Source organism: Panthera leo, chromosome B1 (assembly GCF_018350215.1).
Source record: "Panthera leo isolate Ple1 chromosome B1, P.leo_Ple1_pat1.1, whole genome shotgun sequence".
NCBI lineage: Eukaryota > Metazoa > Chordata > Mammalia > Carnivora > Felidae > Panthera > Panthera leo.
In genome coordinates this window covers 141,235,311-141,262,780 of record NC_056682.1, presented here as the reverse complement: position 1 = coordinate 141,262,780, position 27,470 = coordinate 141,235,311, and the positions used below count along the sequence as shown (strand labels likewise).

General features: G+C 41.3%; 1 protein-coding gene across 3 annotated transcripts in view; it reads left to right on the top strand.

The window, feature by feature from the left end:
- Nucleotides 1-27,470, top strand: part of FRAS1 (Fraser extracellular matrix complex subunit 1) — a 429,297-nt gene that overhangs the window by 257,535 nt on the left and 144,292 nt on the right. For all 3 annotated transcript variants that reach the window (XM_042936116.1, XM_042936114.1, XM_042936117.1), the window contains exons 21-28: nucleotides 4,299-4,451; nucleotides 4,735-4,881; nucleotides 10,217-10,363; nucleotides 15,145-15,285; nucleotides 16,459-16,599; nucleotides 18,122-18,259; nucleotides 21,236-21,506; nucleotides 24,984-25,068. In XM_042936116.1, the coding sequence (XP_042792050.1) occupies nucleotides 4,299-4,451; nucleotides 4,735-4,881; nucleotides 10,217-10,363; nucleotides 15,145-15,285; nucleotides 16,459-16,599; nucleotides 18,122-18,259; nucleotides 21,236-21,506; nucleotides 24,984-25,068 (1,223 nt within the window). The remainder of the gene's footprint in view (nucleotides 1-4,298; nucleotides 4,452-4,734; nucleotides 4,882-10,216; nucleotides 10,364-15,144; nucleotides 15,286-16,458; nucleotides 16,600-18,121; nucleotides 18,260-21,235; nucleotides 21,507-24,983; nucleotides 25,069-27,470) is intronic.

Here is a 27,470-nt window from a genome sequence, read left to right as displayed (position 1 = left end):
CAAGGATCAACTATATAAGAAAAATGGTAAATTTCCTGTTTATTTATTTAAAACTGGGATATTATGCAGTCCCTAAAATGATGTTTATAAAGAGTTCCTAATGATATGTAGAAATGCTGATGGTATTGAGTTAAAAAAAGATATTAAGTGACAACATTTAATATAATCTCATCTATGTAAAGAGATATGTATGTAAAATTAATACAGAAAAAGAACTAAGATAAAAATGTCAATATTAGTAGTTATTTACTCTGAGAGGGCTACTTAGGGTGGTTTTTGTTTACTTATACTTAGTAAAAGTGTTTTTCATATTTTCTGCCATGGCTCACTTTGTATTCAAAAAATAAAACCTCAAGCTTCTTGTCTGAACCACATTCAGCCCCTCTTCTGGGCAGAAGATCTCAGTGGCTCCCAGGCCTGAGCCTGAAGCTTGCTTACAGGTGGTACCCAGTGGGACTGGCCACTTGTAGCCCATCATGCCCGAGTTCTGTGGTCTGTTCTCAGGAACTATACTTTTCGGATTGTAAATCAAAACACAGGTATTAATTCTCACGCCCTTTTTGCCCTGGTTTCTGGCTTCTTTCCCTGCACATCATTACTCATTTTGAGCTCTCCCAAAGAAGTCTCTCCTATAAAGAGATTTTGACTTCAAGCCTTTCAAGACAGAAGTATTTCCCAGGTTTTAGGAGTTTATTTTTCTTTTCTGGTTGGTTTAATAAAAGCCAGATTGGATTGACTTTAGAGCAGGATTTCAGAGCATATTTAAGTGGCCTTCTGATAGGGCTTGTAAGTGAGAGAGTTGGGATGGGAGGTTTGCATGAATATATTAACATGGGATCACTTAGTTTGTCGTTTTGGAATGAATCTATTCATAGGATTGGGTGTTCAGTATGACTTTTTAAACCATGGATGAATGAATAAGGGATGCATACAGGTTGTAAACAAAAAGAGGGAGTCCAACTTTCAGATTGGGATACTTTCTCATGTGTAAGGAAAACTTTAAACTTCCTTGCATTAATGCAATGCTTTGGGCAACCTGCATTTGATTGTTTTATATTTTCAGGTGTCATTTATTGATTTCTCTTTGCCTCTGGGTACTCACTCCAGAATGCAATGTGATATGTCTGGCAATTGATCTGATGCTTTCTTGAGGCTTAACATGGAGCTATGAACAGAGGCAGAGGCCTTGAGTGATTTTGGCGTCTCAGACTCTTGAGCCCTTTCCACTGGCTTCTAGTAGCTGTATACCAAAATATGATGCAAACAGCCATGTGTAGTTTAGGACCTTCAGAGAGTGAGACTTGATTAGGGGATGGCAGAAGTTGAGTGTGGTGAGGAATCCCTACATTTATCAGGCAGTCAGAGGCAGAGAACAAGGACCTGGCCATGAAGAGCACCAGGATAAAGCATATGAAAGCAGAACAGGGGTCAAAGAGAAGGGTGGCCGGGAGTGTCCTGTGTTACAGAGATCTCCGGTGGGTTAGAAATTAAAGGAAGCTGTTAGATTTGGTCATAAGAGGGGGTGAGAGACATTTTCAAGGCAATACCACAGCACTTTCGTGAAGGCTGAAGCAGATCCTGGGGAGCTGAGGAGTTAGGGAGGCAGGGAAGTTGGGTGGGGAAGGGAAGGCAAGAAACGGCAACATGGTTGTGGAGAAAAACTTTGGAGGGGTAGGTGATGCAGAGGCTGTTCAGAGGTTGAGGTCAAGGAGAGTGAAGAGAGGTGGGATAAAAGATGCAATAATGCTGAAATAATGTTCTAATGTTGAAAATTGGATCAAGGATGTGGGTGGAGGAATTAGCCATTTTATCCTCTGAGAAGACAAGAAATGAAATAAAAATGGGTAAAGAAAGATGTTTTGAGGCTGACAGGAAGGACTCGAAGGTGCTCCTGCTTGATGGGCTGAATGAAGTAGAAGGTAAGAGAATCTGGGAGGAGGTGGGAGGAGGTGGGCAGGGTTGGGGTGGTGCCTGGAGCCAGGAGCAAGGGTTACAAGCAGCTTCTGTGAAAGTGGGAAGGAGCATCCACAGTCTAGCTGTAGCTTTCTTGAGAAGTAATTAATGCACATTACACTCATTTCAAGAGCTTCTAGAGATCCCCAAGATCAGACAAATTCATAAATATTTATTTATTGTACCCACAAAGTACTCCAGAGATCTTCTTACTTTCTCTTCAAAGCGTCCTTGGTGATTATTCTTTTTCATTCCTTTAATTGCACACCAGAGAAAGCCTCAGTTAGATGCAACTAGTTTTTAGACCACTGAACACCTGCAGATCTTGTTGATGCATGCCTGAGCCCAGAACTCTCGGTAAGTGCTGGCTTGAAAGAGGAAAAGGCCGTGACTTTTCAAATAATGGAGCCTTGAATTAGTAATGTTGCTCGGGTTTCTCCGGTTTCCAACCCTAGCAAGGGCACCTGCTCGTTCAGGTCGTTGTCAAACACGGTCACCTCCATTTGTTCCAGTAACTTTTGAAGCTTTTTGAATCCCCCCTTTTGCTCCTGGCACTGTGAGGAGGGCACAAGAGAAAGAGAACATTGTATGGAAACCATACACTGAATCAGGGGGAAGTAGCCTCGTATTTCTCTCAGTACAGTCATTGCTTCCTTTATAATTTACCAAAGGTCTATAATGAGGATTAATTTGGCTTTTAGGGATTGAAAATTGTTCTTAATAAGGGGAAAAGGCTGCCTGTAATTTGAAACTCCCAAAGTTCAGAAAAGGGTCAGGGGCTGTTAGTTTACATGCCCAGAAGAGTCAGCATTTTGGGGAGGACGCTTTGAGCTCAACTTCTGGAGTGGCTGTGCAGGTCCCCAAATGGCTTCTTGTGGCAATGAGTGGGTGCAGGTGTGGGGCTGAGATCTATTTCTCCTGCGGGGAACCCATCTCACCTGGTCAGCAATTAAGTATCACTGAAGGTATAGAGAAAAAGACCTGTTTAAACAGATTTCAGGGGGCAGGTTATCTGCAGTGATTGACAGTGATTTTTTTTATGTTTATTTATTTATTTAGAGAGAGAGAGAGAGAGTTGTGTGCTCGTGTGTGGGGGAGGGGCAGAGACAGAGAGAGGGAGAGAGAGAGAGGGAGAGAGAGAGATAATCCCAAGGAGGCTTCATGCTGTCAGGGCAGAGACCGACATGGGGCTCGATCTCACAAACCAGGAGATTATGACCTGAGTAGAAATCAAGAGTTGGACGCTCAACTGACTGAGCACTCAGGCAACCCATCATTGACAAGGATTTTTTAATCTAAACATTGCTTGAGATCACAATCTCTATCGACAAGACCCTGAGCTGAACAAGACATCAGGTCCCTGAGTAGTGCCTTAGCAAGTGCAGACAGTGCTTTGAATCCTTCAGGGATAGATGGAAAAGCCTGTGGTTAGAAGTCTAACCTTCCATTTCCTAGGCCTTTACTCTTCTTTCACTTTGGTGGGTAATTCAGGATTTGTGGATTTTCTTCCACCTTTGGGACAGAGGATGGCAAACAGAACTTGAAGGGTGATTCCACCTAAAATGAGGCAGAGGACGTGTTCACCAATAACGGGAGCTGAACGCAACCAGATTCTTTAATTAAAGGATGACTATTTTATAGGCGAGAAGAGAGACCGTGCTGGCCATGCCAGATGCTTTGTCTTAGAGCCTTAATCACAACTCGTACAGCAGGGCTTCTGTGAATTATGTATCGGGTCATGAAAATAACTTTTCAACTCGCAGCTCTTCCTTGTAACTTTTCCTCTATTTGAAGACTCAAGTTTTCCACCAACTCAACCCAGTTTTCTACTAACCCCAGCCCCTCCATATCAACACCTGAGACAGGTATACAGACTCTGGGAGGCCAACTCCTGAGAAGGCAGCTTGTGGAGGGAGCTGTGCCCAGCTCAGGAGCACTGTGAAGGGGCGGGGGTGGGGGGGCGGAGCACGCTGGGCCAGAGTTCTCAGCACCCTTGGGGGAAATGTTGATGATATTGATGGTACTATTCCTGTTAGTCTGACAGTTCTCTCTGTACTCCTAGCAAGGATCTATCATATGCCGTCCCAGTACTTGAAGGTCGTTGAGTTGAAAAGGGATGACAAGTGAATAGCTGTGCTGGGCCTGGCCATTTGCTAAAAACCTCAAACACACAATTTGTACAGGTCCCAAGCGTCTACTTTCCTGATGTATGCTGCCTTCGAGCTCTTTTCCTGCTTTCCGTGCTGCAGCGGGGGTAATTGCGATCCCTTCTGCCCTTGGGTGTGGTAATGAGACCTCGTGCTCATGCTGTCCATGCCTTCTGTGTGCTCCCCTGCCCTCTCCAGACTGCCATCCTCTGTGCCAGCACTGTGCAGCCGACCTCCACAACACCGGGAGCATCTGCCTGAGCTGCCAGAATGCCCGGTACCTGCTGCTGGGGGACCACTGTGTTCCTGATTGCCCTTCTGGATTCTACTCAGAGAGAAGAGCTTGTAAAAGTGAGTAAGTGCTGGATACAGGAGCTGGTGGTGCCTCACGAGTTTCTCTTTGGGGCAGTAGTGGAGAAGATTTGAACCGAGAAAGAGAGAGAGAGAGAGAGAGAGAGAGAGAGAGAGAGAAAGAGAGAAAGAGAAGGCGGGAAGCATGCTGTGAGACAGTAAACCAGACCAGCTAACATGCTAACATTCTCAGTTGGGGCTTTTACTAACGCCTCTCAGGCTGCTGCTTTGGAAAGGAGTTTGACTTCATAGATTCTCTTTGTGTCTCTTTTTTTCTCTGCAGAATGTCACTCCTCCTGCAGAACCTGCCAGGGCGCAGGACCCTTCTCCTGCACCTCCTGTGACGCCAACCTCGTGCTGTCCCACCTTGGGACCTGCAGCACCGCCTGCTTCCCCGGGCACTATCTCGATGATGGCCGTGCTTGTCGGCGTAGGTTTTTAAAAATGAAATTTCTCTCCTTTCCTGCTCTTCTGGAGTCACTGCAGGAAATATTAAGTTCTGGTGTCCATATTCCCACTTGATAGCCTTTACTTTTTAAAAAGACAGTTAATCTACAAAGGTGTATGGATGCCATTAGCAGGCTATAATTCAGACATTGGCCTAACCGGGAGGTTCTGGGCTAGGGATCTCCTCTGTGAGGACCAGCTGTGTGATCTGAGGCCACTCATTTAGCTTCTCTGTTCTCTAGTTACCTCATTTTTAAAATAGTATTGGTCTATTTTATCCTTGTGGTTTCTCTCGGCAATTCAATTCTAAGATCCTGAGCAGAGAGTGGAACTCGCTCTGGTACACAATCAGTGACCAGTGACCTAAGCACTTGTCTGGATTTAATTTGTTTTCTGTATATATTTGTTGAATATTGACAATGCACAAGGCTTGACATGCCACAAAGCATTTGGTTTCTGCTCAAACAGTAGTTATTTTGTCTCGCATGAGAGTTACTTGTATAGATGTCTTATTTCTCAAGTAAGTCAAAATATGATTAATTACTTGTGTCAGGCACAAACAAAGAGTTAGGATAAATGAGGGAAAGGGCAAATTGGAGTAGAAAAGAAATCAGGAAATCCTTCACAGATGAAGGAACATTTTTTGTGATATGCTGAGGCAGCTTACTTTATTTCAATCACTAAAGTGTCATTTGCAAAAAAATTTTTGTTATACTTTTACCTTTTGAAAATGACAGCCAACAAATACAGAGTTGGTATTTCAATTTTATGTCCTAGAAGTACCATATTGAGGGAATTATAGACTGGTGGTTAGGAAGGTGGGCTCTGGAGTCATGTGACTAAAGTTCAAGGCCTACCTACCACTTACTAGCTTTGTGCCCTTGAGCAGGTGAATTAACTTCTAGGCCTCAGTTTCTTTTTCTGTCAAAGGGGGATTATAATGGTACCTACATCTAATGGCACCTTGCACTTGGCATGGACCTTAGCAGGGAACAAGCTTTCAGTATAGATTAGCTATTGTTGTCATTGTTGTCATCATCCTCCTCCTCCTCCTCCTCCTCCTCCTCCTCCTCCTCCTCCTCCTCCTCCAGAATGAGAGGCAAATCAAGCAGTTTAAGATATTTATATTTTATAGACAGAAAGATAGTTACTACTATTAGTTTACTGAGATGCTTGCAAGGATTTGCATTTGAAATGAATTTATGTGGGACTCACCATTTTGCATCATCTGTTGAGGTACCAGAGATAAATACCCTTTTCAGACTCATGAAAAATTTCTTTGCTTTTATAACAAAAAGTTTGCTCAGTATATATCAACTGTCTACCAGTATCTACAGATTCTCTAACACAAGAGACACGAATGAAATACTTGCATGTTCTGTTCAAGAGCAAGAGACTTTTGGTGGAGAAATGGTGACTGAGATTGATGAGGCTCTTCACAGCAGTGGAATCACAGAAATAAAAGTTCAAAAGAAAAAAATAGAATCTTTGGATGACAAAAAAAAAAAAGAAAAAAGACCATTGCATCAAAATGTTTCTTTCTGAGAAGCTTTTTCCTTGGTGCAAGGTGATTTCCGCACAAATACATTTTCTGTGCTACCATGTAAATAGGATTTCATAGACTATTTCAGTTAAATCAAGAACCTCCCAGCTTTAGTCCTTTGCTAAAGCTTAAGGTTCATTCTTTCAAAGATTGAATGAAGCATGCCCTTAAGTTGGGATATTTGAGTTTCTAGCATGTAAAAAAAAATCAACAGTGTTCCCATCTAATGCTCATCATTGTAGACAATTATAGGCCTGACAATTTTAGAAATTGTGCTGTGAAGGGCTTTTAAGGAAATATAACCGGTATTAAGGGGAGGCGTTAATAGAAGAAAGTAAGAGCTGGAGAACTGTCTGGATTTTGGTTATAGAAATGTTTAGAAATTATATACTGAGCTCTATATTCAAGGATAATCAGTTGAGGCAGGAACTTTAAAAAAAAGATGATAAATGAGGCTCTCAGTACTTGAAACTGTAGCACTTTAGAGGTGAAGAGGAGAACTCCAGGGTGGCCAGAGGCAGCCTTGCACCCCCTGCAGAGATTCTGTGTCACTCCCCCTCACAGACTTCTACCGATGAGGAAGGACACCAGGTCCATTGCAGGGGGTGATAGTCGTTTCATTGTCCGACTGTTCTTTCTCATCGACCCTCCAATGCTCCCCTCTGGAGCGGTACAGAATAAGTCCCCTTCCCCATTCACATTATTGCCTTCCAAAGTTTGAAATTAACTGTCATTTCCCACTTGCACTTTGCTGCTCTGGCAAAACTGGAGCCAACAGAGTATTGGAGCAGCAGTGGATGACCCTCTCTGAGAGCTGAGGTAGAAAGCAAGCCTGTTTAACAAGGAGGGTGGACTTCCTGAGCTGTGAGGTCCCTTCCTCCTTGATGAGTGATCGTTAAAGTACATTTCTGCTTCCCTCACTGGTCCACCTACCACCATCTTCACTGTCCTCTTGGCACTTTCTGGGGTCCCGGACCTCAGAGAGCAGCACCAGGGACTCCAGATGTGACCACACCAACATGACTAATACCATGTGTGGTCTGAATATCCTAAGATGGAGAAAATGCTCCTTACCCACATTCTTTTGGAGACGGAAGCTGAAAACCCAAGGGGCTTTGGTATGTGCAGAACTGCTCTGAGTAGGACAAGGTCATTTGTGCGTTGCCTTGGTAAGAGATGAGGGGTTCAGTGAAAGAGGAAGAAAGGTTCAGCTAGACATGGTGGAAGCTCCCTTATCCTCGGTGTGATATTGCTGCATCCCTCCAAATCTCCATATAGTCTTCTAGCATTTCAAAACACACAAATCCATTTCTTTTGGAAGCCAGTATGAAGGCCTGCATAGAAGGATTCAAGAATAAGAAGATATATCAGTGCTTGAGGAAGTAAATCACAAGACACTCTCAGCTATCAGGACAGGGCATTGTCCTGTAACTCTAAGCTGGGAAAGTGGCATTTGGGCTTCATTTTGCAGCTCTATGCCAAGCCGGGGGTCCAGCTAACCTTTAGGTCATATCAAGGCTCTGCAGTTTAAGATTGAGTTGGTTTCTTTAGTCACCATATCATACCTTTAATAAGCTTTTAATCAACTAAAATTCTTAGATAATTTTTTATAGGAACTACTGTCTAAACAGGCCTCCTGTTTCCTTTATTTGTGCAATTGGTTAAAGGCAATAAATGTAGGACCTACAGTTTTGCTTATTTCATCTGATTCCTTTTAGTTTATTGCTTTAACTAGCTAAAACTGAGTTTGAATTGTTCTGGCAAAATGTGACTATTAGGCGTATGTGGCATATTTAAATATCATTAGCATTTCTTTGTTTTTATTGAAGTTATTAATAAAAATATTGATCGAGTAAAAAATTAAGACTTCATCATAATATTCTATTAAAGACATTTTACTAATTGCAAAGATTTACTGATAACTTTTTGAGTATGTATTTCAACCGTCTTCAAATCCACCTAAAACTACTAGTCCTCCCTTAATTTTTGTATTCACAGGCTTATCATTGAGATTTTTGTCAAACCGTTTGCCAAAATTAAGATACATCATGTGTAAAAATTCTACCCAAATTAAAAAAAAAAAGAAATGGCAGTTTAATTTCATATAAGTTTCCAAAAATTAAAATATTTATTTCTAACTATTCTCAAACCATCTGTTTGAAAATCCAGTCTAGAATTTTTCTAGGACCTTTAATTACCAATCTACATATTCTAATGAATATTTTACATCAATGACATTTCTCATATGTGAAACGAGAGGACTTCCTTTTTATTTTTACCAGGAGGTAATCTTCCTGCACTGTGCCGCACACTTTGATATTCTCTAGATCTAAAACTCACATGATCATTCTCTAGATTTTTCCTCTGACAGGTACTTAGAGAAAATTTCAGAATGAGGCTGAGATACTAATGCTTGAATATATATAATTAACAATATCTGGCTTCTTTCATTTATGTGCATATGTTTATCGAACACCCACAATATGAGGGATGACCGGCTAGGTACTGGGCACTATTGGAAGGAAAAAAACAAACCTGGTCTTTGCTCTCATGAAGCTTATAGCTTAAAGGATGCAGAGGATAAATAATCACTTAAATGAAAATTATTATGTATGGCATGAATGAAATGTCTGGGGTGCTATAAGAGCAGTGACAGGGAGACTTGCTTTAGATTAGAGAGTCAAGGAAGGCCTTCTTGAAGAAGTCACTGAAGAATGCGTAAGGGTTAAAGACAAGAGACTTAGAGATTATATTGAGAGGATTCAAGTGTGTGTATTAAGATATCTAGGTAGAAAGAATGGAGGCAATAATGGAGAAGCAATATTTGCAGAAATGATGGCTGGAAACTTTCCAGGTTTGAAGAATCATATGAGTTTATAGATGAAAGTGTCCTCTGAAACCTGAGCAGTATAGATTTAAAAAAAAAATCACTCTTATGGGGACATGGACAATAGAATGCAAGGGGGTCAAACTTAGTAAGGGGAAACCGATTAGGAGGCTATGACAGTTGTCTGGTAGGAGATAGTGATGGCTTAGATGTATTGGTACATGGGGATATGGAGAAAAACAAAAAGTTCTGAGAATCACATAGAAAACTTTGAATAAATAGGATCCAATGAGTGAGTGGATTAGGAATGAGAGAAAGGGGGGGGTGTCAAGATAGCCTCCAAGGTTTATAGCATGGACAACTGAGGAGATGGAGAAATGCCAGTTGTTAAGTTAGAGAAGATGGAAGCATGACCACATTTGGGGATCATCCCTGAATGCTTGAATTCAGTAGCTGCTGAGAATTACAAATGGGTGAATCAGTAAGCCAGGCCTCCTTGAAGTCCTTTGTGACTTAAAATATGGGATTTCCTGAGCTTCCCAATAAAGTTGATACCTAATTTTTATCTTGGCATCATTCAAAAATCTGAGTCCACATCATGAACTACAGGGGGCTTGATTCCTTAAGAAGTAAGATTTAAACACCTCTCGACTATTATTCCAGAGATCCTGGAGTAAATGTAAGTTCTGTGGCTACATCACAGTGCAAGTTGGATGTGGGATTTCAATTCTTGGGTTTATAATTTATCTTCTCTGGGTTTATAATTTATCTTCTCTGGAAAATAAGAACATTTTCTTTTCTGTTGATCACAGGGGAGGGTTATGAGCCATAATTAAAGAACAGGTTGGAGCAGTGCTTTGCTCCTTTGTAACATCTGTCTAGGTTTGATCAGTGCTTCAGTATTTGCAATTGTAATGATCTGGTCATTTTCTTTCCCTATCTGCTCAGCATGCAGCACACATTGTAGAAGCTGTGATTCACAGGCTGGCTGTACCTCCTGCCGAGATCCAAACAAGGTCCTGCTCTTTGGGGAATGTCAGTATGAGAGCTGTGCCCCACAGTACTATCTTGACTTCTCCACCAAGATGTGCAAAGGTAAAGCTCTTCCTGAACTATGCAGTGATTCTTTTACTCAGTGAGCTCCCTTTACTGTAAATGTCTGCTCCCCCACACTGGGAAAATACTGTCATATGTTTAGACTTTCTCTGGTGATAGCAAGAAGTCATCATGTATTATGAATGTATGTATGTAATTTTTTCTTTGTATGTAATTTATTTTTTGTTTTTTAAAGTTTATTTATTTTGAGACAGAGAGCATGATCAGGGAAGGGGCAGAGAGCAAGGGGGAGAGAGACAATCCCAAGCAGGTTCTGCACCATCAGTGCAGAGCCAGATGTGGGGCTCGAACTCACAAACCATGAGATCATGACCTGAGATTAAGAGTTGGCCGCTTAACTGACTACACCACCTAGTCACCCCTGTATGTAATTTATTAATCAAGAAAATATTTTTTAATGTTTGTTTATTTTTTAATTTTTTTTTAACATTTATTTATTTTTGAGAGACAGAGAGAGACAGAGCATGAGTGGGGGAAGGGCAGAGAGTGAGGAAGACACAGAATCCAAAGCAGGCTCCAGGCTTCAAGCTGTCAGCACAGAGCCTGACATGGGGCTCGAACTCACAAACCATGAGATTATGACCTGAGCCGAGGTCGGACGCTTAACTGGCTGAGCAACCCAGGCGCCCCTGTTTATTTTTTTTTTTTTATTTTATTTTTTTTAAATTTTTTTTTATTTATTTTTGAGACAGAGAGAGACAGAGCATGAACGGGGAGGGGCAGAGAGAGAGGGAGACACAGAATTGGAAGCAGGCTCCAGGCTCTGAGCCATCAGCCCAGAGCCCGACGCGGGGCTCAAACTCACGGACTGTGATATCGTGACCTGAGCTGAATTCCGACGCTTAACCGACTGAGCCACCCAGGCGCCCCAGCCCCTGTTTATTTGTTTTTGAAAGAGAGAGAGAGACAGAGCCTGAGCAGGGGAGGGGCAGAGAGACACACACACAGAATCTGTAGTAGGATGTTCGTTAGTCTCCAAGTATTTGTTGTTTTTCCAATTTTTTTCTTGTAGTTGATTTCGAGTTTCATAGCATTGTGATCTAAAAATATGCATGGTATGATCTCGACCTTTTTGTACTTGTTGAGGGCTGTTTTGTGTCCCAGTATGTGATCTAGGAGAATATTCCATGTGCACTCAAGAAGAATGTGTATTCTGCTGCTTAAGGACCAAATGTTCTGAATATATCTGTTAAGTCCATCTGGTCCAGCGTGTCATTCAAAGCCATTGGTTTCCTTGTTGATTTTCTGTTTAGATGATCTGCCAATTGCTGTAAGTAGGGTGTTGAAGTCCCCTACTATTATGGTATTATTATCAATGAGTTTCTGTATGTGATTAATTCATTTATATATTTGGGCGCTTTCATGTTGGGAGCATAGATGTTTACAATTGTTAGGTCTTCTTGGTGGATAGAACCCTTAATTATGATATAATGTCCTTCTTCATCTCTTGTTACAGTCTTTATTTTAAAATCTAGGTTGTCTGATATAAGTATGGCCACTCCAGTTTTCTTTTGGTGGCCATTAGCATGATAGATGGTTCTCCATCCAGGAGACACAGAATCTGAAGCAGACTCTAGGCTCTGAACTGTCAGCATAGAGCCTGATGTGGGGCTCAAACTCATGAACTGCAAGATCCTGACCTGAGCTGAAGTCAGACGTTAACAGACTGAGCCACCCAGGTGGCCCTAATGTTTATTTATTTTTGAGAGAGAGAGAGAGAGAGAGAGCGGGGGGAGGCAGAGAGTGAGGAAGACACAGAATCCGAAGCAGGCTCTAGGCTCTGAGCTGTCCGCACAGAGCCTGACACAGGGCTCAAACTCATGAACGATGAGATCATGACCTGAGCCATAGTTGGAACCTTAACCGGCTGAGCATCTAGGTGCAAGAAAATATTTTTGAGCTCCTACTGTGTGCCAACTATTGTGCAGGGTTTTGGTAATTAGACCAAAGGTGGCACACTGGAAACCCTCAGGTTGTAGTTGGTCTAAGACAGGGTTATTTTTGGTCCACCTAATGTTCTAGTGTTTTAAATTTTTTAACTAATGCATTTTATATTTTATGTAATTTTTAATTTTTTATTTTAGAGAGCACGAGTGGGGGAGGGGCAAAGAGAGACTGAGAATCCCAAGCAGGTTCCACACCCAGTGCAGAGCCCAACATGAGGCTCAGTCCCACAACCTGTGAGATCATGACCTGAACCGAAATCAAGAGTCGGTTGCTAAACTGACTGAGCCACCCAGGCGCCCCTCATTAATGCATTTTAGCATGTAGAAGAATCACATACAAAGATTGAGATTTCCTGTCTCTTTGGAAAAGCCAGATGATCTGGCCACCCTGGGTGTGCGTTTCCATAATGCAGCAGTTGGTCGCAGATGAGTAGGTCTTGTCCTGTTGCATCTTCAGATCACCACAGTCTCCAACCCTCCCTATCCTGTCACACCAGGCCTGGTTCATAGATTTACATGACCTTCCTGGGACCTGGAGCCACTTGCATTTACAACTCTAGATTGCTAGACTCTATGCTTAATGAAGACAGGGGTTGTATCTTATTTGTTCATCTCTGTCTAACAGACTGAAATGAGTAAAGGCATAGTCCTGTGCTCGAGGAGTTTATAAGGGGGCAGTTTCAAAAACCAAGTACCCTTTTCCTGTTCTGTCAGTAGTTGGAATTCTTGGGGCTTTTGCTCTTTGAATGGCAGTGGTCAGCAAGGAGAAGAACAGAGGTAATGGCTGGATTTTCCTTCTATTCCATTTCCCTTCTCCATTCGTCCATTCTACATGTCTCCCATCTCTTAGCTGGGGCTCAGGTAGAGAGGCCAAACATCTATCACATATGCTGGTATGTTTTAAAGCTTTGCAAAATTGCACACTCTCTATTCCAAGGAATTCTCTTTGTAGTCAACTTAGGTGGTCTCTGGTGCTCAAGACCACAGAAGCTTTTCTGGTTTTTCCCTTCTAAACAGTGGTTGTCAGTACGTGGTGAAAAACAAGATTATCACGAATCCTCCATGTTGTAAATGATTTCATAACTTTGCTGGCAGTTTTCAAGGCTCTGCTTTAGTCATTTTCCCTCAGGACTGATTCAGCCAAATAAATGAGCGGGATTAACTTTAGAAATCTTGGAAGCACGTGCACTGTCTTACACATTTACCTGCTTCTTTGGGCCTTAGAAATGTTGCATCAAGAAAGAGAGAAAGGTGACTAATGAGAAGTTTCCTCAGTTCTCAGCTGGGAGGGGTGGTGGAGTGAGGATGTCCTGAGTGGAAAATGCTCTCCAAGAGAAACAGTTCAGCAGCAAACATTTATTAAGCTGTTACTCTGTGCCAGGCACTGTGCTAACTCCTTTGCATTCATTCTTTCATTTACTCTGTGCAATAGCCTTATGAAATAGGTACTATTCTTGCCTCTGTCTTACAGATAGGGAAACTAAGGCTCAAATAAATTAAGGAAGATGTGTAAGACATGTGGATGAACAGTATCTAAGCCATGGCTTAAGTGGAGACTTGTGTGTCTTCAAAACCCAAGTACTTAACCTATCTTGTCCCATCGTCCATGCATGAAGGACTTAGTTTGCCAGCTAGAACTTTGGCTCTCAGGCATGAGTTTTCTAGCTGCATCAGAGTTGCCTGGGCCTTTAAAAACCACAACAACTATGGGGCACTTGGGTGGCTCAGTCAGTTAAGCATCCAACTTTGGCTCAAGTCATGACCTCACAGTTCGTGAGTTCAAGCCCCTCATTGGGCTCTGTGCTGACAGCGCTGAGCCTGGAGCCTGCTTCAGATTCTGTGTCTCCCTCTCTCTCTGCCCCTCCCCTGCTCGTTCTCTCTCTCTCTCTCAAAAATAATAAATAAACATTTAAAAAACCCACAGCAACTATAACAACAACTATAATAATCATAAGAACAAAAACAATAGTGGCCCCAACATGTTTTCTTTTGCCTCAGTTCTTGAGACTAACTGAATAGTTCTGATGTTGGGCCTGATAATCTGTATTTGTAACAATCATTCTGGATCCCATGGGTGCAATTCCAAGGTTGGAACCCATGAGCACATTAACTCCTTGAAGTCAGAGTCTACCCACTTTTTCTACCCATCTTTTAGTGCTCTGCATTCCATAGGTGCTTACTGAGCAAAGAACATGTTAATGAGTCAGCTCCACTGCTAGGGAGATCTTCTGTGATTTCTGTAAGCCTCTTCTTTCTGGACTGTTCCTTTGTGCCCCATTTAATTCTAACATCAGTGGTTCTCTCTGTTGGGTGGGTCAACACCTGATTTTTGAGAAGCAGGAAGCCAGGCAGCCAGCGTCAGTGGAGGCAGCAGATGCATTCTTAGCTGAGTCTCTGACATCACTTCACCTATTGAGCATTTGGAGGAGGTCTGGATTAGGTTTGCAGAGACAGATTGCCCAATCCCTGTAGCTGGCTTTGCATGAAGACACCATGGCACAGGAATAAAGAACTCTGGGGCTATGGAATAAGATTAAGTTGATCTGGCTGCTTGGCAGTCCTACTGACAAGCAGCCTGTGCACAAGCATGGAGTGATCCTCGTACATGCTCGTGTCCAACATAATTAGGAAATACTAAACCTCAGAGAGGCGTTCCGGCTACTACAAGCAGAAACCTCGTTAGGGCTCACTTATCTGACATCTTTTATGTTGTCCTCACTTTACCCTTGCAGCTGCCAGCAGCGTCCTCATAAATTAGTCGCTGGGACTGAGGGTGGACAGACGAAGGTGATCTAACGTGGGTTTCCTTCCTAGAGTGTGATTGGAGTTGCAACGCGTGCTCTGGGCCTCTGAGGACCGACTGCCTACAGTGCATGGATGGCTACGTTCTTCAGGACGGGGCCTGCGTGGAGCAGTGCTCACCATCCTTCTACAGGGACAGGGGCCTCTGCAGGAGTAAGTGTCTGGAGCCCCTGCTCTGTGCTGAAGCCAGGCTTCAGCCTCCTCTGGTTTTTACTGTTCTGACAAGCAGTCTGTGGCTAGTTTCCTTTCTGGCTTTGTATTTAATTTCTGGTTTCTTTCCTAAGAGTTTTTCTCTGTTATAGTCAAAATGCCCCCTCTCTCCTTCCCCCATGTCCAGACACGATATTTGCTAAAATTTGAGGTCAGTATGGGAATCTTGGGGGTATATGGCCACGCAAACAGGTATAAGGTTTGGATTTCCTGAAACATTGAACAGTCCTGTCCTCTAGATGCAGAGGTGTGTGTACTCTGGTCATTTGAGCACATGGAAGGCCTGTGCTCACACATCAGCCCCCTGAAGCCCTGAATGTACCAGATGTCTCACCACCACCTTCCTCTGAATCCCACCCCCTTGGGTCTTGATTTATATTTATTAATTTTTTTATTTTTTTTTAAATTTTTTTTAACGTTTATTTATTTTTGAGACAGAGAGAGACAGAGCATGAACAGGGGAGGAGCAGAGAGAGAGGGAGACACAGAATCTGAAACAGGCTCCAGGCTCTGAGCTGTCAGCACAGAGCCTGACGCGGGGCTGGAACTCACGGACCGTGAGATCATGACCTGAGCCGAAGTCAGACGCTTAACCGACAAGCCACCCAGGCGCCCCCCCTTGGGTCTTGATTTAACACCACAAAACCTTCTGACTCTGAACAACTCCCGCAAAGTGCACAGACAGTATTACTGGGATCATTCTTGGGAGACTCTGATAATTGACTGGGTGAGTCAGGAAAGATGGACACTTCAGGCAAGAAAGCCATGGACTAGTTAATAATGATAATGGCTAATATGTGTAGTTTCTAAGTTTGCCCAGTGTTTTCTGTTATTTACTTCGGTCTTTGCCCAGCGAGCTGGGTAGGACGATACGTCCACTCCCATTTAATGGGAGAGAGCATCGAGGCTCAGAGAATGTAATCTCTGATCCTAAATCATCCCCCTGGTATGTAGAGCAGTAACAACCAGAAGCCTGGTTCCTGACTCCTCATCTTCTGCTTCGTCCAACACACTGGGTCATCTAACTGTTTGGCATCTAATGCTGCCTCCCCACAAGGACCAGGAGCCCCTTGGAAAGCCATACACAATTCTGTTGATTTGACTTTTGTCCTTCAGGGTGTAGCAATCACTGTCTCCAATGCCAAGGTCCCCACGAGTGCACTCGCTGTGAAGAGCCATTTTTCCTGTTAGAAGCCCAGTGTATCCAGGAATGTGAGAAGGGGTACTTTGCAGATCACGCCAATCGCCAATGCTCAGGTAACTTGGAGACTGTGCTGAGTTCTCTGGAGAAAAGCGAGGGCCGCAAGTAAATCAGGTGCGCTGATTCTCAGGTAACCAAGGACAATTTGAATTAAAAGCAGAATGAAAACCCAGGGAGCTCGGCCTAAGTAATTGATGGCTTCCCCTGCACATCTGCCAATTGCTGGTTAAATCGAATATAGAAGTGCAGGCCAATAATTCTCTTGCACAAATCAATATTGTCCCTAAAGGTCTTTATGGAAATGAAGTCAATATTTTATGGAATATAAGGCTTATATTGAACTAAGGTGAGGTATCCACTAAGAGTGGATTACCCCTGTTGATATGGGCACAGAATCTTCAGTGTATAGACTGAATTACCGCTGACCTTTATATTGGCACAATACCCTTGAAGAAGAGGGTTTGTGAGGACAATTTAGTGAGACACACCGAACCTTTTGATCACACTAAAGTTAAACCCAAAGAGAGTTTCCTCAGTTTGTTTTCATCATTTCCTTTAAAACTTGGTACCATATACCCCACTTTGAAGAATACCTGGCCTGTAAGAATGATGCCATTCCCCTGGCATGGCATTTTACCTTTCACCAGATTCCTCTGTCTGCATGAGCTTGTTTAATACCCACAATGCCTTGGTGGTGAAATATGGCAGACACTATGAATCCTGTTTTATAAGCAAAAAAAAAAAAAAAAAAAAAAAAAAAAAAGAACAGAGAGAGAGAGAGAGAGAATGGCTTAAGCAAGAGAGAGAATGGCCAAGCAACATAAAATCAGATATTAAACCCAAGTTTTCTGATGCCAATCCAGGGCCCTTTACACTATACTATACCACCTCTCTATAATAAAATCTCTGCTAAGGAAGCAGAAAAACTTAGGAGTAAACACTCGATTTGTAGTTTATTGACTTGACCCAAGGAAATAATCCTATGGTCCTTTAAAGAGCTTATTTCCCCATGCATTTAAAATAGTAATAACAATAACAATAACAACAGCAACAACAATAATAATAATAGAATAGTAGTGGTATTAGTAGTATAGCTGAGTTCTAGGCACACAAAAGTCTAGTCTCTTCACATAATAAAACATGTAATCCTCCCAACAGTTATTTGCATTAGGTGTTATTTCTATCCCATTTTTAAGACAAGAAAATCACACCACAGATGGTTAAAGGAACTTGCCCGAAGTGGACAGCCGGTAAGTGGTAGAGGAGGAATGGAACCCAGCGAGGGCCTATGCTCTTAGGCACCATAAACCACCTCCCTTACAAGTCAATATGGTCAACTTTGTAAACAATCCACTTATGTGCAACGTTTTCACATCACAGTGCATAAAGTGAAAGTGATGTTCTGTGTTCACTTTCCTTCAGAGGGTAGATGGGTTCCTTGTGAGATTCTAGAGGAGATTCCCTTTTGCTGTAGTTGGGAGTCATGTGCTATCACTCGTTATTTCTCTGTCACTGGTGGCCCTAGCTGAGTGTCTGTGCCTTTCACGTGCCTCACTTAGTGTGTCCTTTCCTTGACAGCCTGCCCTCGAGCATGCTTACAGTGCAGCGGCAGGGACCGGTGTCACCTCTGTGACCATGGGTTCTTTTTGAAGAGTGGCCTTTGTGTTTCCAACTGCATTCCTGGCTTCTCTGCCCACTCTAATGAAACGTGCACTGGTAAGTGCTTCCCATCTGATGGTCTGGTGTATTAACCTGTCATTTCTCTATGCAAAGGCTGAGTCTGCAGATACAGTTGGCTCATGTGATACAAAATACAGGATTCTCATTCTGGGAGTGCTAAGAAATAAGGGACTATCTATAGGACATAGGCATTGTGGAAACGCAATTTCTAAGATCTTTGGGAAAAAGAAATCGTGTGTGCCATGAAAGTACCAACTATCAGATCAGAAATTTGGCAGAAAACTGTGACACAGTGGGGTTCCTGGGTGGCTCAGTCAGTTAAGTGTCCGACTCTCAGTTTCGGCTCAGGTCATGATCTCAGAGTTTTGTGTGTTCCAGCTCCACGTTGGGCTCTGTGCTGGCAGTGCAGAGCCTGCTTGGGATTCTCTCTCTCCCTCTGTCTCTGCCCCTCCCCTGCTCACACTGTCTCTGTCTCTCTCAAATAAATAAACTTAAAAAAAAAAAGAAGAAGGTGATATTAAAGGAGTGGAGCTAGTTTTATCCAACACATCAATGGATACTTCACCTTACAACAAGAGAAGCAAATTTACATTTAGTCTTAAATTGGAGCCCCAAAGTTTTATAGATAAATGAAGTTTAAGGATTATATAATAGTTGAGCATTCCTCAGCTTTTGAGTGTCCTTTATCAATAACATGAGGCATATTTTAATACCCGTAGTCAATCATATTTTCTGTCTCTAAATTTCTGACCTCTGAAGATACTAAGACTTCCCATGGGAAAAAGATATATTTGGCTTATTTTATTGGGACCTTTCTGGAAACCCCAAGTACTTGAGAGTCAGCCTACTCCTCGTGGGACATGGTACAAGTCAGCTTGTGAAAACGAATTCCACTTTCATTAGAGTAATCTTACAGTAGAAGTAGTTCCCTTGAAACTTGCCATTCCCAAACTGTCCTGTCTGACCTACTTGCAGAAGGAAACACTAATAATTAAAGTCCAGGCAAAACAGCTTGCAGGAGACAGGATGCAATTATCATCATGATTGGATATTCATCCATCAGATGTTTCCTATGGACAAAGATGGGAAAATTTTATTTTATTTTATATTATTTTATTTTACTTATTTTTTAAATATAATTTATTGTCCATCAATGGAAGAATGGATAAAGATGGGAAATTTTTAAAACAAAGTGTATATGCTTTACATGAATTCTGAATATAAGCCACTTATAATCATACTTCATTATAGATTAACTGGTACTGTTCTAGCAAATGGTATCAGACACTTCTTTTCTTACCCTTAATGGGTCTGAAGGCCAGATGGGATGGATGAATTAGGTTATAACTGTGGCTCTCAAACCTAGAAGTCCATTAGGATTGCCTGGGGAGCTTGTAAAATCACTAAGGTTCCCACCCCAGAACATTTAAGTCAGACTCTCTGATGGTGGAGCTCAAGCATTGGTACTGTTTTAAAAGATCCCTGTATGATTCTTTATTGTTATTATTGACATATAATTCACATACCATAGAATTCACCTTTTAAAGTACACAGTTCAGTGGTTTTTAGTATATGCACAAAGTTATACAACCATCACCATTATGTAATGCCAGGACATTTTATTCATCCTAAAAAGAAATCCAGTAACTGTTAGCAGTCTCTGTCTAGCGCTCCCTTGCCCCAGTTCTTGGCAGCCTTTGATCTACTTTCTGTCTCTGTGGGTTTAACTATTCTAGACATTTCACATAAATGGAATTGTACAATATGTGGCTTTTTACGTCTGGCTTTTTTTACTTGGCAATAATATTTTCAAGGTTCCTCTATATTGGAAGGTGTGTCAGTACATCATCCCTTTATATTGTTTAATAATATTCCATTGTATGGATATACCACAATTTATTTATTCATTCACCAGTTGATGGACATTTGGGTTCTTTCCACTTTTGGGTTATTATGTGTAACACTGCTATGAACATTCAAGTACAAGTTTTTATGTGGACATATGTGTTCAATTCTCTTGGGTATATGCCTACAAGTAGAATTACTGGTGAGGAACTACCAAACTGAACCATTTTACATTCCTACCAGCAATGTATGAGATTTTCAATTCATCCACATCCTCAGGAACACTTTTTATTGTCCTTTATAGTGGGTATGAAGTGGTATCACATTGTGGCTTTGATTTGCATTTTCCTGACGACTAATGAATGACATTGAGCACCTTTTCATGTGCTTATTGGCCTTTTGTATATCTGCTTTTGAAAAACGGCAATTCAAATTCTTTGCCTATTTTTAAACTGGGTTACTTGTCTTTTATTGAGTTGTAAGATGTATATATTTCAGATACATGTCCGTTTTCAGATATATAATTTGCAAACATTTTCTCCCATTCTATCAATTGACTTGTTTACTTCCTTACTGGTGTCCTTTGAAGCACTTTGGTCCAATTTATCTTTTTTTTTCTTTTGTCACTTGTACTTTTTGTGTCATATCTAAGAAAGCATTGCCTAATTTAAGTTCACAAAGATTTTCTCCTATATTTTTTAGAAGTTTATGTTTAACATTGAGATTTTATGTTATTTTCATATGTATCCTGGGGTGAGAACCACTGGATTAGAAGGAGGCTTATGGTCTACAATAGCCTAGAGTCTCATTTCTGAATGAACATTACAAATCTATTTATTAAAAAATAAAAAAACCTTGGGGTACCTGGGTGTCTCAGTTGGTTGGACGTCCAGCTTCAGCTCAGGTCATGATCTCATGGTTCATGAGTTTGAGCCCCACATTGGGCTCTGTGCTAACAGCTCAGAGCCCAGAGCCTGCTTCAGATTCTGTGTCTCCCTCTCTCTCTCTGCCCCTCCCCTGCTCAAACTCTCTCTCTCTCTCTCTCTCCCTCTCTCTCTCTCTGTCTCTTAAAAATAAACAGTAGAGGAAAAATTTTAAAAATAAATAAATAAATAACTTTATCAGTGAATGTACCAAGTCTGACCTTTGGGTTCATATGTTTTCCAGGCAAAATACACACGCCTAGTCTTCATGTGAATGGCTCTCTCACCCTTGCAATTGGTTCCATGAAGCCACTGGATTTTCCCCTTCTGAATGTCCAAGATCAGGATGGCAGGGTGGAAGACCTCCAGTTCCATGTTGTGAGCACTCCCACCAATGGTCAGCTAGTGCTCTCAAGGAACGGAAAAGAGGTTCAGCTCGACAAGGCTGGCCATTTTAGCTGGAAAGATGTGAATGAGAAAAAAGTGCGTTTTGTGCACAGCAAAGAAAAACCCAGGTGACTCAGTGTTCTGTTGTTTTCCTCCTGCATCCTTTCCATCGGTGCTTTGCACCCCCGCCCCCGCTTCTCAATAGCTATCCCCTCTCTTCTGGGGAAGATCGATACTCCACAAGCGCCATCACTTTCAGCTGCCTGTCATCATTTCACTGTAATTGCTCAGAGAGTGTGCTTCTGTTAGAGGCGTTTTCATTTTATCACATAATTATGGGTAATTCTCTGATGTGACAGGAAAGTTCCTAGTACAATTACCCAGTTTTTTGGCCCAGCAGAAACAAAACTGGTTATCTACCCAGATTGCTACAGCTGCTTCTTCAACATTAAGGTAATATACTGGGAGTGAGGAGTGACTAGAAGATGGAGCACATACTTTTAAAAGTGTTATATGGTTCCTAGAATTTCAGAGTTGGAAGGAAGCTAAGAGTCACAACTTTTTATTATCCACTTTATGGGATTAATTGTGGTTAATTTTTAAGCCTGATCTAGTTTTCCTCTGATTCCTAGCACACTTCTGGCTGTCTTTCTCACCCCAGCTGACATATGCTTCAGGAATGCAATTGAATGTTAACATTAACCCAAGAAAATAGAGTCATATAATTAGCAGAGTAAATCTGCTAAACAGAAATCAGAGAATGCACCCCAAAGATTAGCCTCGTGGATTATCCTTCATTCTGCTCTGCTTCATTAGTGCAGATAATTCAGAGTAGACTGTATATGTTAAAAATGGACCAAAATATTCACAGTGAATATTTTCTACTGTCAACACTAGAGATTTTTTTTATTATTATTTTAAGGTTTTGGTTAGGAGATAGGTGGGGAGAAAAGCAAATGGCCCTTTCTCTATTCCATTTCAAAGCCAGAACCTCAGAAGACGATCTCAAAGGAATAAGAATAACTAATATTTACTGAGTGCTGACTTTGACGCAGGCATTGTGTTAAACACTTCGTGTGAACTATGTATATTTATGTTCTACATAAATATACAGATAGGGAAACGGTCCTTGAGAGTATAATCAAAGCCAAGTCTCAATCAATAGCTGGTTCCCCGACTCCACAACCCATGCCTTTAGCCACTGATTTCTGCCTCCCTAATAATACTAGGAATAACGGGCACACTTCCATCTGCAAGGGGCAAATGATCATTGTATAGAGAAGTACTGCTACAAGGGTGGGGCTTCAGACTCAGGTATCTGATGCCATAGACTCACTCTTCAGATTTATACACCATGTCCTGCATTCATTTTGCTTTAAGTGTAGTTCTTAATTGTTTGCATCACACACACACAGAGGCACGCACGTGTGCACACGCGCACACACACAACGTCCATACCTGTAGTGTTTTGCCTTTGAATGTCTTGTGAAAAGTCAGTAAAGTTCATAAAGCTCCCCAGACAACCAAAGTCAACCCTCATGTCTATTCCACCTCTTCAATCTATCATCACGTGTTTTCTTCCAGAGTCAGCTCTGCAGCCCTAAATGGGACAAAGAATGGCAACTATTTTTCAGGGAATTCTTGCAGCACTGTTTTTATTCTTGGTGTACCCATTTTAGCATTGGATTTTCTTCATCTAAAAATTTAAACGAAAGAAAGAATGAGAGAATAGCAAAACAAGATTGGTAGTAATTCATGAAAAAAAGGAAATTCTATAAGTTGTGGAGTGATACAAAAACAAAAGGGGCAACTTGCCACATAGGTTTATGATTTTGTTTTTTCCTCATGAAAATCTGACCATGATTCTTTAGGACTGGATTCCTTTGGGGTCAGAATGCTCCTGTGGAGTACAAGACAACCTGCAAATATGGCCATAGTGGCCATGGCAAGTTGGCATTCTGGGATCCTAAGCAGTTATTGGGACCTCAGTGCTACCAAAAAGTCATTTTTCCCCAGTACATTGGGAGTAACCACACCTGCCTCCTTCTTTCTGTTGCTTCCGTCATTTGCTTTCTCTGGAAGTTTGGAGCTGGGAGTGAAGAGGGACAGGATTTAAATGGGATGGAACTTCAAGGGGAGGATGAAACAGGAGGGAAGGCAAGATTTACTTCTTTAAAAACAAATTAGGTTTATTGAGGTATAATTTGGGTTCAACAAAATTCCCCATCTTAAAGTGTACTGTTCTAGGAGTATCAACTAATGCATATATTCTTACAGTCTCAAGACTACAACTGCACTCAAGATATAAACAGTTTCGTCACCCCCTCCCCCCTGAAAATCTCCTTTTTGCTGTTACTCCCTTCCTGCCAGTCCCTAGCAACCACTAATCTGTTTGTTACTCTTACAGTTTTGCCTTTTCTGAAATGTCATGTGAATGGAGTCATACAGTATGTTTCTGGTTTTTGCCATAATGCTTTTGAGATCCATCCACATTATTTCATGTTTCAGTAGTTAATTTCAAAAATATCTTTTGAAGAACCTTTAAAATAATGGTCCCTATAGTCAACCAGAATTCAAAACCGCCCATAGTGCATTAATCACATATCTTACCAGCCTCCCATGAGTTCTGTGCTTGGTTTGGCTTTGAAAGTGGGTAACTCCTACCTTCCCTACCAGTTGTCTCTGAAGCTGCTGGAACAACACTCTTATAGGAAGTAAAAACCACAGCAAAGAATCAACCTTATTTTGTTTCATTAATTAGTACTGTTTCGTTGCAGGTAATGAAAGTTAGCTTGAACTAGATTCAGCAAAATTGTAAGGCTTGTTATAACATTGCAGGCATGGCTCAGCTCTTTAACACAACAAAGGCAACTGGGCTTCCAGGGTGAGCCTAGAAGCTAGAACCGGGAATGGAAAGCAGGACTCAATTCTTCCTCTTGTCTCTGTGGCTCTTTGCTCCAAGGCTTAATTTATCTCCTTCCTACAGGCAGGCTTGGTAGAGGATGGCTTCTGCATAGTCAAATGGGAGCTCTCAGGCCAGTTGCAAATTTCCAGAGAATAATCAGCCATCTTTACCTAGTCCAGTCCACATTGAATGTGTATGTGTGTGGCTGGAGTCGGGGAGGCAGGTAGATAGAGTCATGTAATACAAACATTGCAAAATCCTTCACACGGGCCCACTCACATGATTTGAGAACAGGTTGGAGAGAGGGTCTGCAGGGAAGAGGGAATCATTGAGAGCTAATCAGGGACTATGATAAGTTCCTTTGCATTCTCCAATTTAACCATTAGCCATCACTATATTACTAGCCTGTCTTGGGCTAACAACTGATTTTTCAACTACGTATATATTTATTTTAGAGAAATCTAAAATAAAAAGTTTATGTAATTGTTATATTGAGGTCAAGGAATACCCAGTAGTTTTACCTGTATGGCCCTATATTCATCTTCATCTGGTTATTTTTATTTACAGGATGAATATTTTATCACTGTAGTGGTTTGATCCTAATTCTTACATGCACATAACCTGAAAATATTTTTATTCTTTGTTTTGCTAGAGACTAATGACTGCATTTTCTCATTCCTTTCTTGGGCACTTCTTTTAGGAAAGGTTACTTTTCCCTGAAAATTAGTGACCAGCAGTTCTTCTCTGAGCCACAGCTGATCAACATACAAGCATTTTCAACACAGGTAATAACAATGCCACACAATTAATAATTGCATGTGCCTACTAATTCTTTTTTTTTTTAAGTTTTTTTTTTTTTTAACATTTATTTATTTTTGAGACAGAGAGAGACAGAGCATGAACGGGGGAGGGTCAGAGAGAGAGGGAGACACAGAATCCGAAACAGGCTCCAGGCTCTGAGCAGTCAGCACAGAGCCTGATGCGGGGCTCGAACTCATGGACCGTGAGATCATGACCTGAGCTGAAGTTGGACGCTCAACCGACTGAGCCACCCAGGCGCCCCAGCATGTGCCACTAATTCTGATGCACGAATCAAGGCTAAATCAAGTTTTAGCAAATATGAGCTAAATCAGTCTTGTTTCACTTTTCCCATGAAATAACACTGGAGTAACTCTTAGTACTTGTGGGTAAGAACAACAGCAACAACAACTAACTGCTAATACATTCGATAGAACCCTTTGTAGTGTTTTTCATTTAATCATAACAGCCCTGTGGGGTGTTGTTATCCCCAGTTTACCGATAGGAATCTAAAGTCACAGGGAGGTTAAGTAACTTGTCTATGGGAATATAGCTAACAAAGAGCCAAGATTTGTACCCAGAAAATCTGGCTCCAGACCACTACTTTATAGTGCCTTACGTTACTATTCTGAATCTGATCTCAGCCCCTCAAAATAATTTGAAACTGTTCCAGTTGTTAAGACTTTCTTAATCTTAGGTAAATGAGTTTGTTTTGCCTAAATATTTCTGTCTCAGAGATATAAAATTATGTTCAGACACTTTTGCCTTTCATATAGCTGGATTGCGTTTTAGTCAGTTTGCAGTAGGTACAGCATCTTATTAAGGATCTACTTAAATGAGGTGCCAGCGTGATCATCAGCCAAACAGAAGTCTTGAAGAAATCATGGTAGATGCTATAAAACTCAGTGTGATGGCCCTTCTGTTCTCCTCACTCATCTTTGTCAACTTGCAGTTATGTGTCCAGAATACATGTAGTGGTAGATGCTCTGAGTAACTGAGCTTGAGGGATTGAACAGCTGAAATGGGCAGAGAGTAGGTAGATAGATATAGCCTTAAGCTGTGAACTGCAAGCTAGTATGATATTAGCATGGGGAACCAAGACTACCGCAATATCCAGATCTCAGTAGAGTGTTAGTCGTGATTCAAGGAAGGACATGAGATCATTGTTTTCAAACTGATATATATATATGTATGTCAGTGTGTGTGTGTGTGTGTGTGTGTGTGTGTATGTGTGTATTTTTAATTTTGGGTTCAAAAATGAAAAGACCATGGATTGTGGATGATAATAGACATAACCCACAAGTGGCTCCCAAATAGTGTTCATAGGCCAGCTCAGCATTTCTTGATAGCATTCTTATTTCATAGGTGACAGTTGAGGAATGATTAGAAATTGATCCAAAGTTAAATTGACCTCACTGTTGGGCTAAGAGTATGAATTTTGTTTTAATTAAAACCAAAACATGTGATCTCTAAATATGGACCAGAGGGCCACATTAGGACTATCTGACGTAGATGTTTCTCAGTACTTGAGCTCAGAAGTTTTGTTCTTTTTATTTGTGTTAATATAGTTGCTTCTAATTAGGTGAATTAGAGACATAGGGTAGGTATTGGCAAGTGACTTTCCCATCTGAGATGGTGAGTTCCCACAGTTCTGATTTTTGTCTTCTCCAAATCAGGTGAGTAGATAATGACAGCATTTTTAAATTTTATTTATTATATGAGAAACTTTTTTCATTTTAACTTTTTTAAGATGGAATTTTAGAAATGAGTTTTAGCTTATTTTTGTTCCTTTACATTCCTGTGATATTTCAATATGGTCTTGAGCCTCCCTGAGATCTTCTCATGTAAGTTAATTTGATCTTTTCCATTTATGGATGTTGACATCACCTTTTGACCTCGCCTTTTTCAGAACCCAAGGGGCCATTCATTCCCATGTATGTAAAATCACAACTTCTGCATTCTCACTGGGGATATCTGAGGAGTAGCTGTCATCTAGCTTCCTACTATGTGATTATTATAATGACATCTTAGACATTACTTTAATAGATATTAAAGTTTCCAGGAGGCCAGGAGGGGTAGTTTTAAAAGGAAGCCATTTGAATTAAAGAAGGCAATCTGCTGAGAATAGTCCTAGATGGTTCAACTTCAAACAATATAAAAAACTAAGATCATGTTTTCTTTGGCTTCTGGCCTCCATTTTTTTTTTGTTTTGTTTTGTTATTTCTTTCTGTTGTGGTTCATTAACTTTTATCTTTATGAAAGGATATTTTATTTGCTTACTCAAGTTGGTGAGGGGAAACCTGATAATCCTAAGAAAAACATATTAAAATTTGCCATGTGAATTAACCAGGTGGTTGCTTTACTGAGACTGTGATCTTATCAGGCTTTA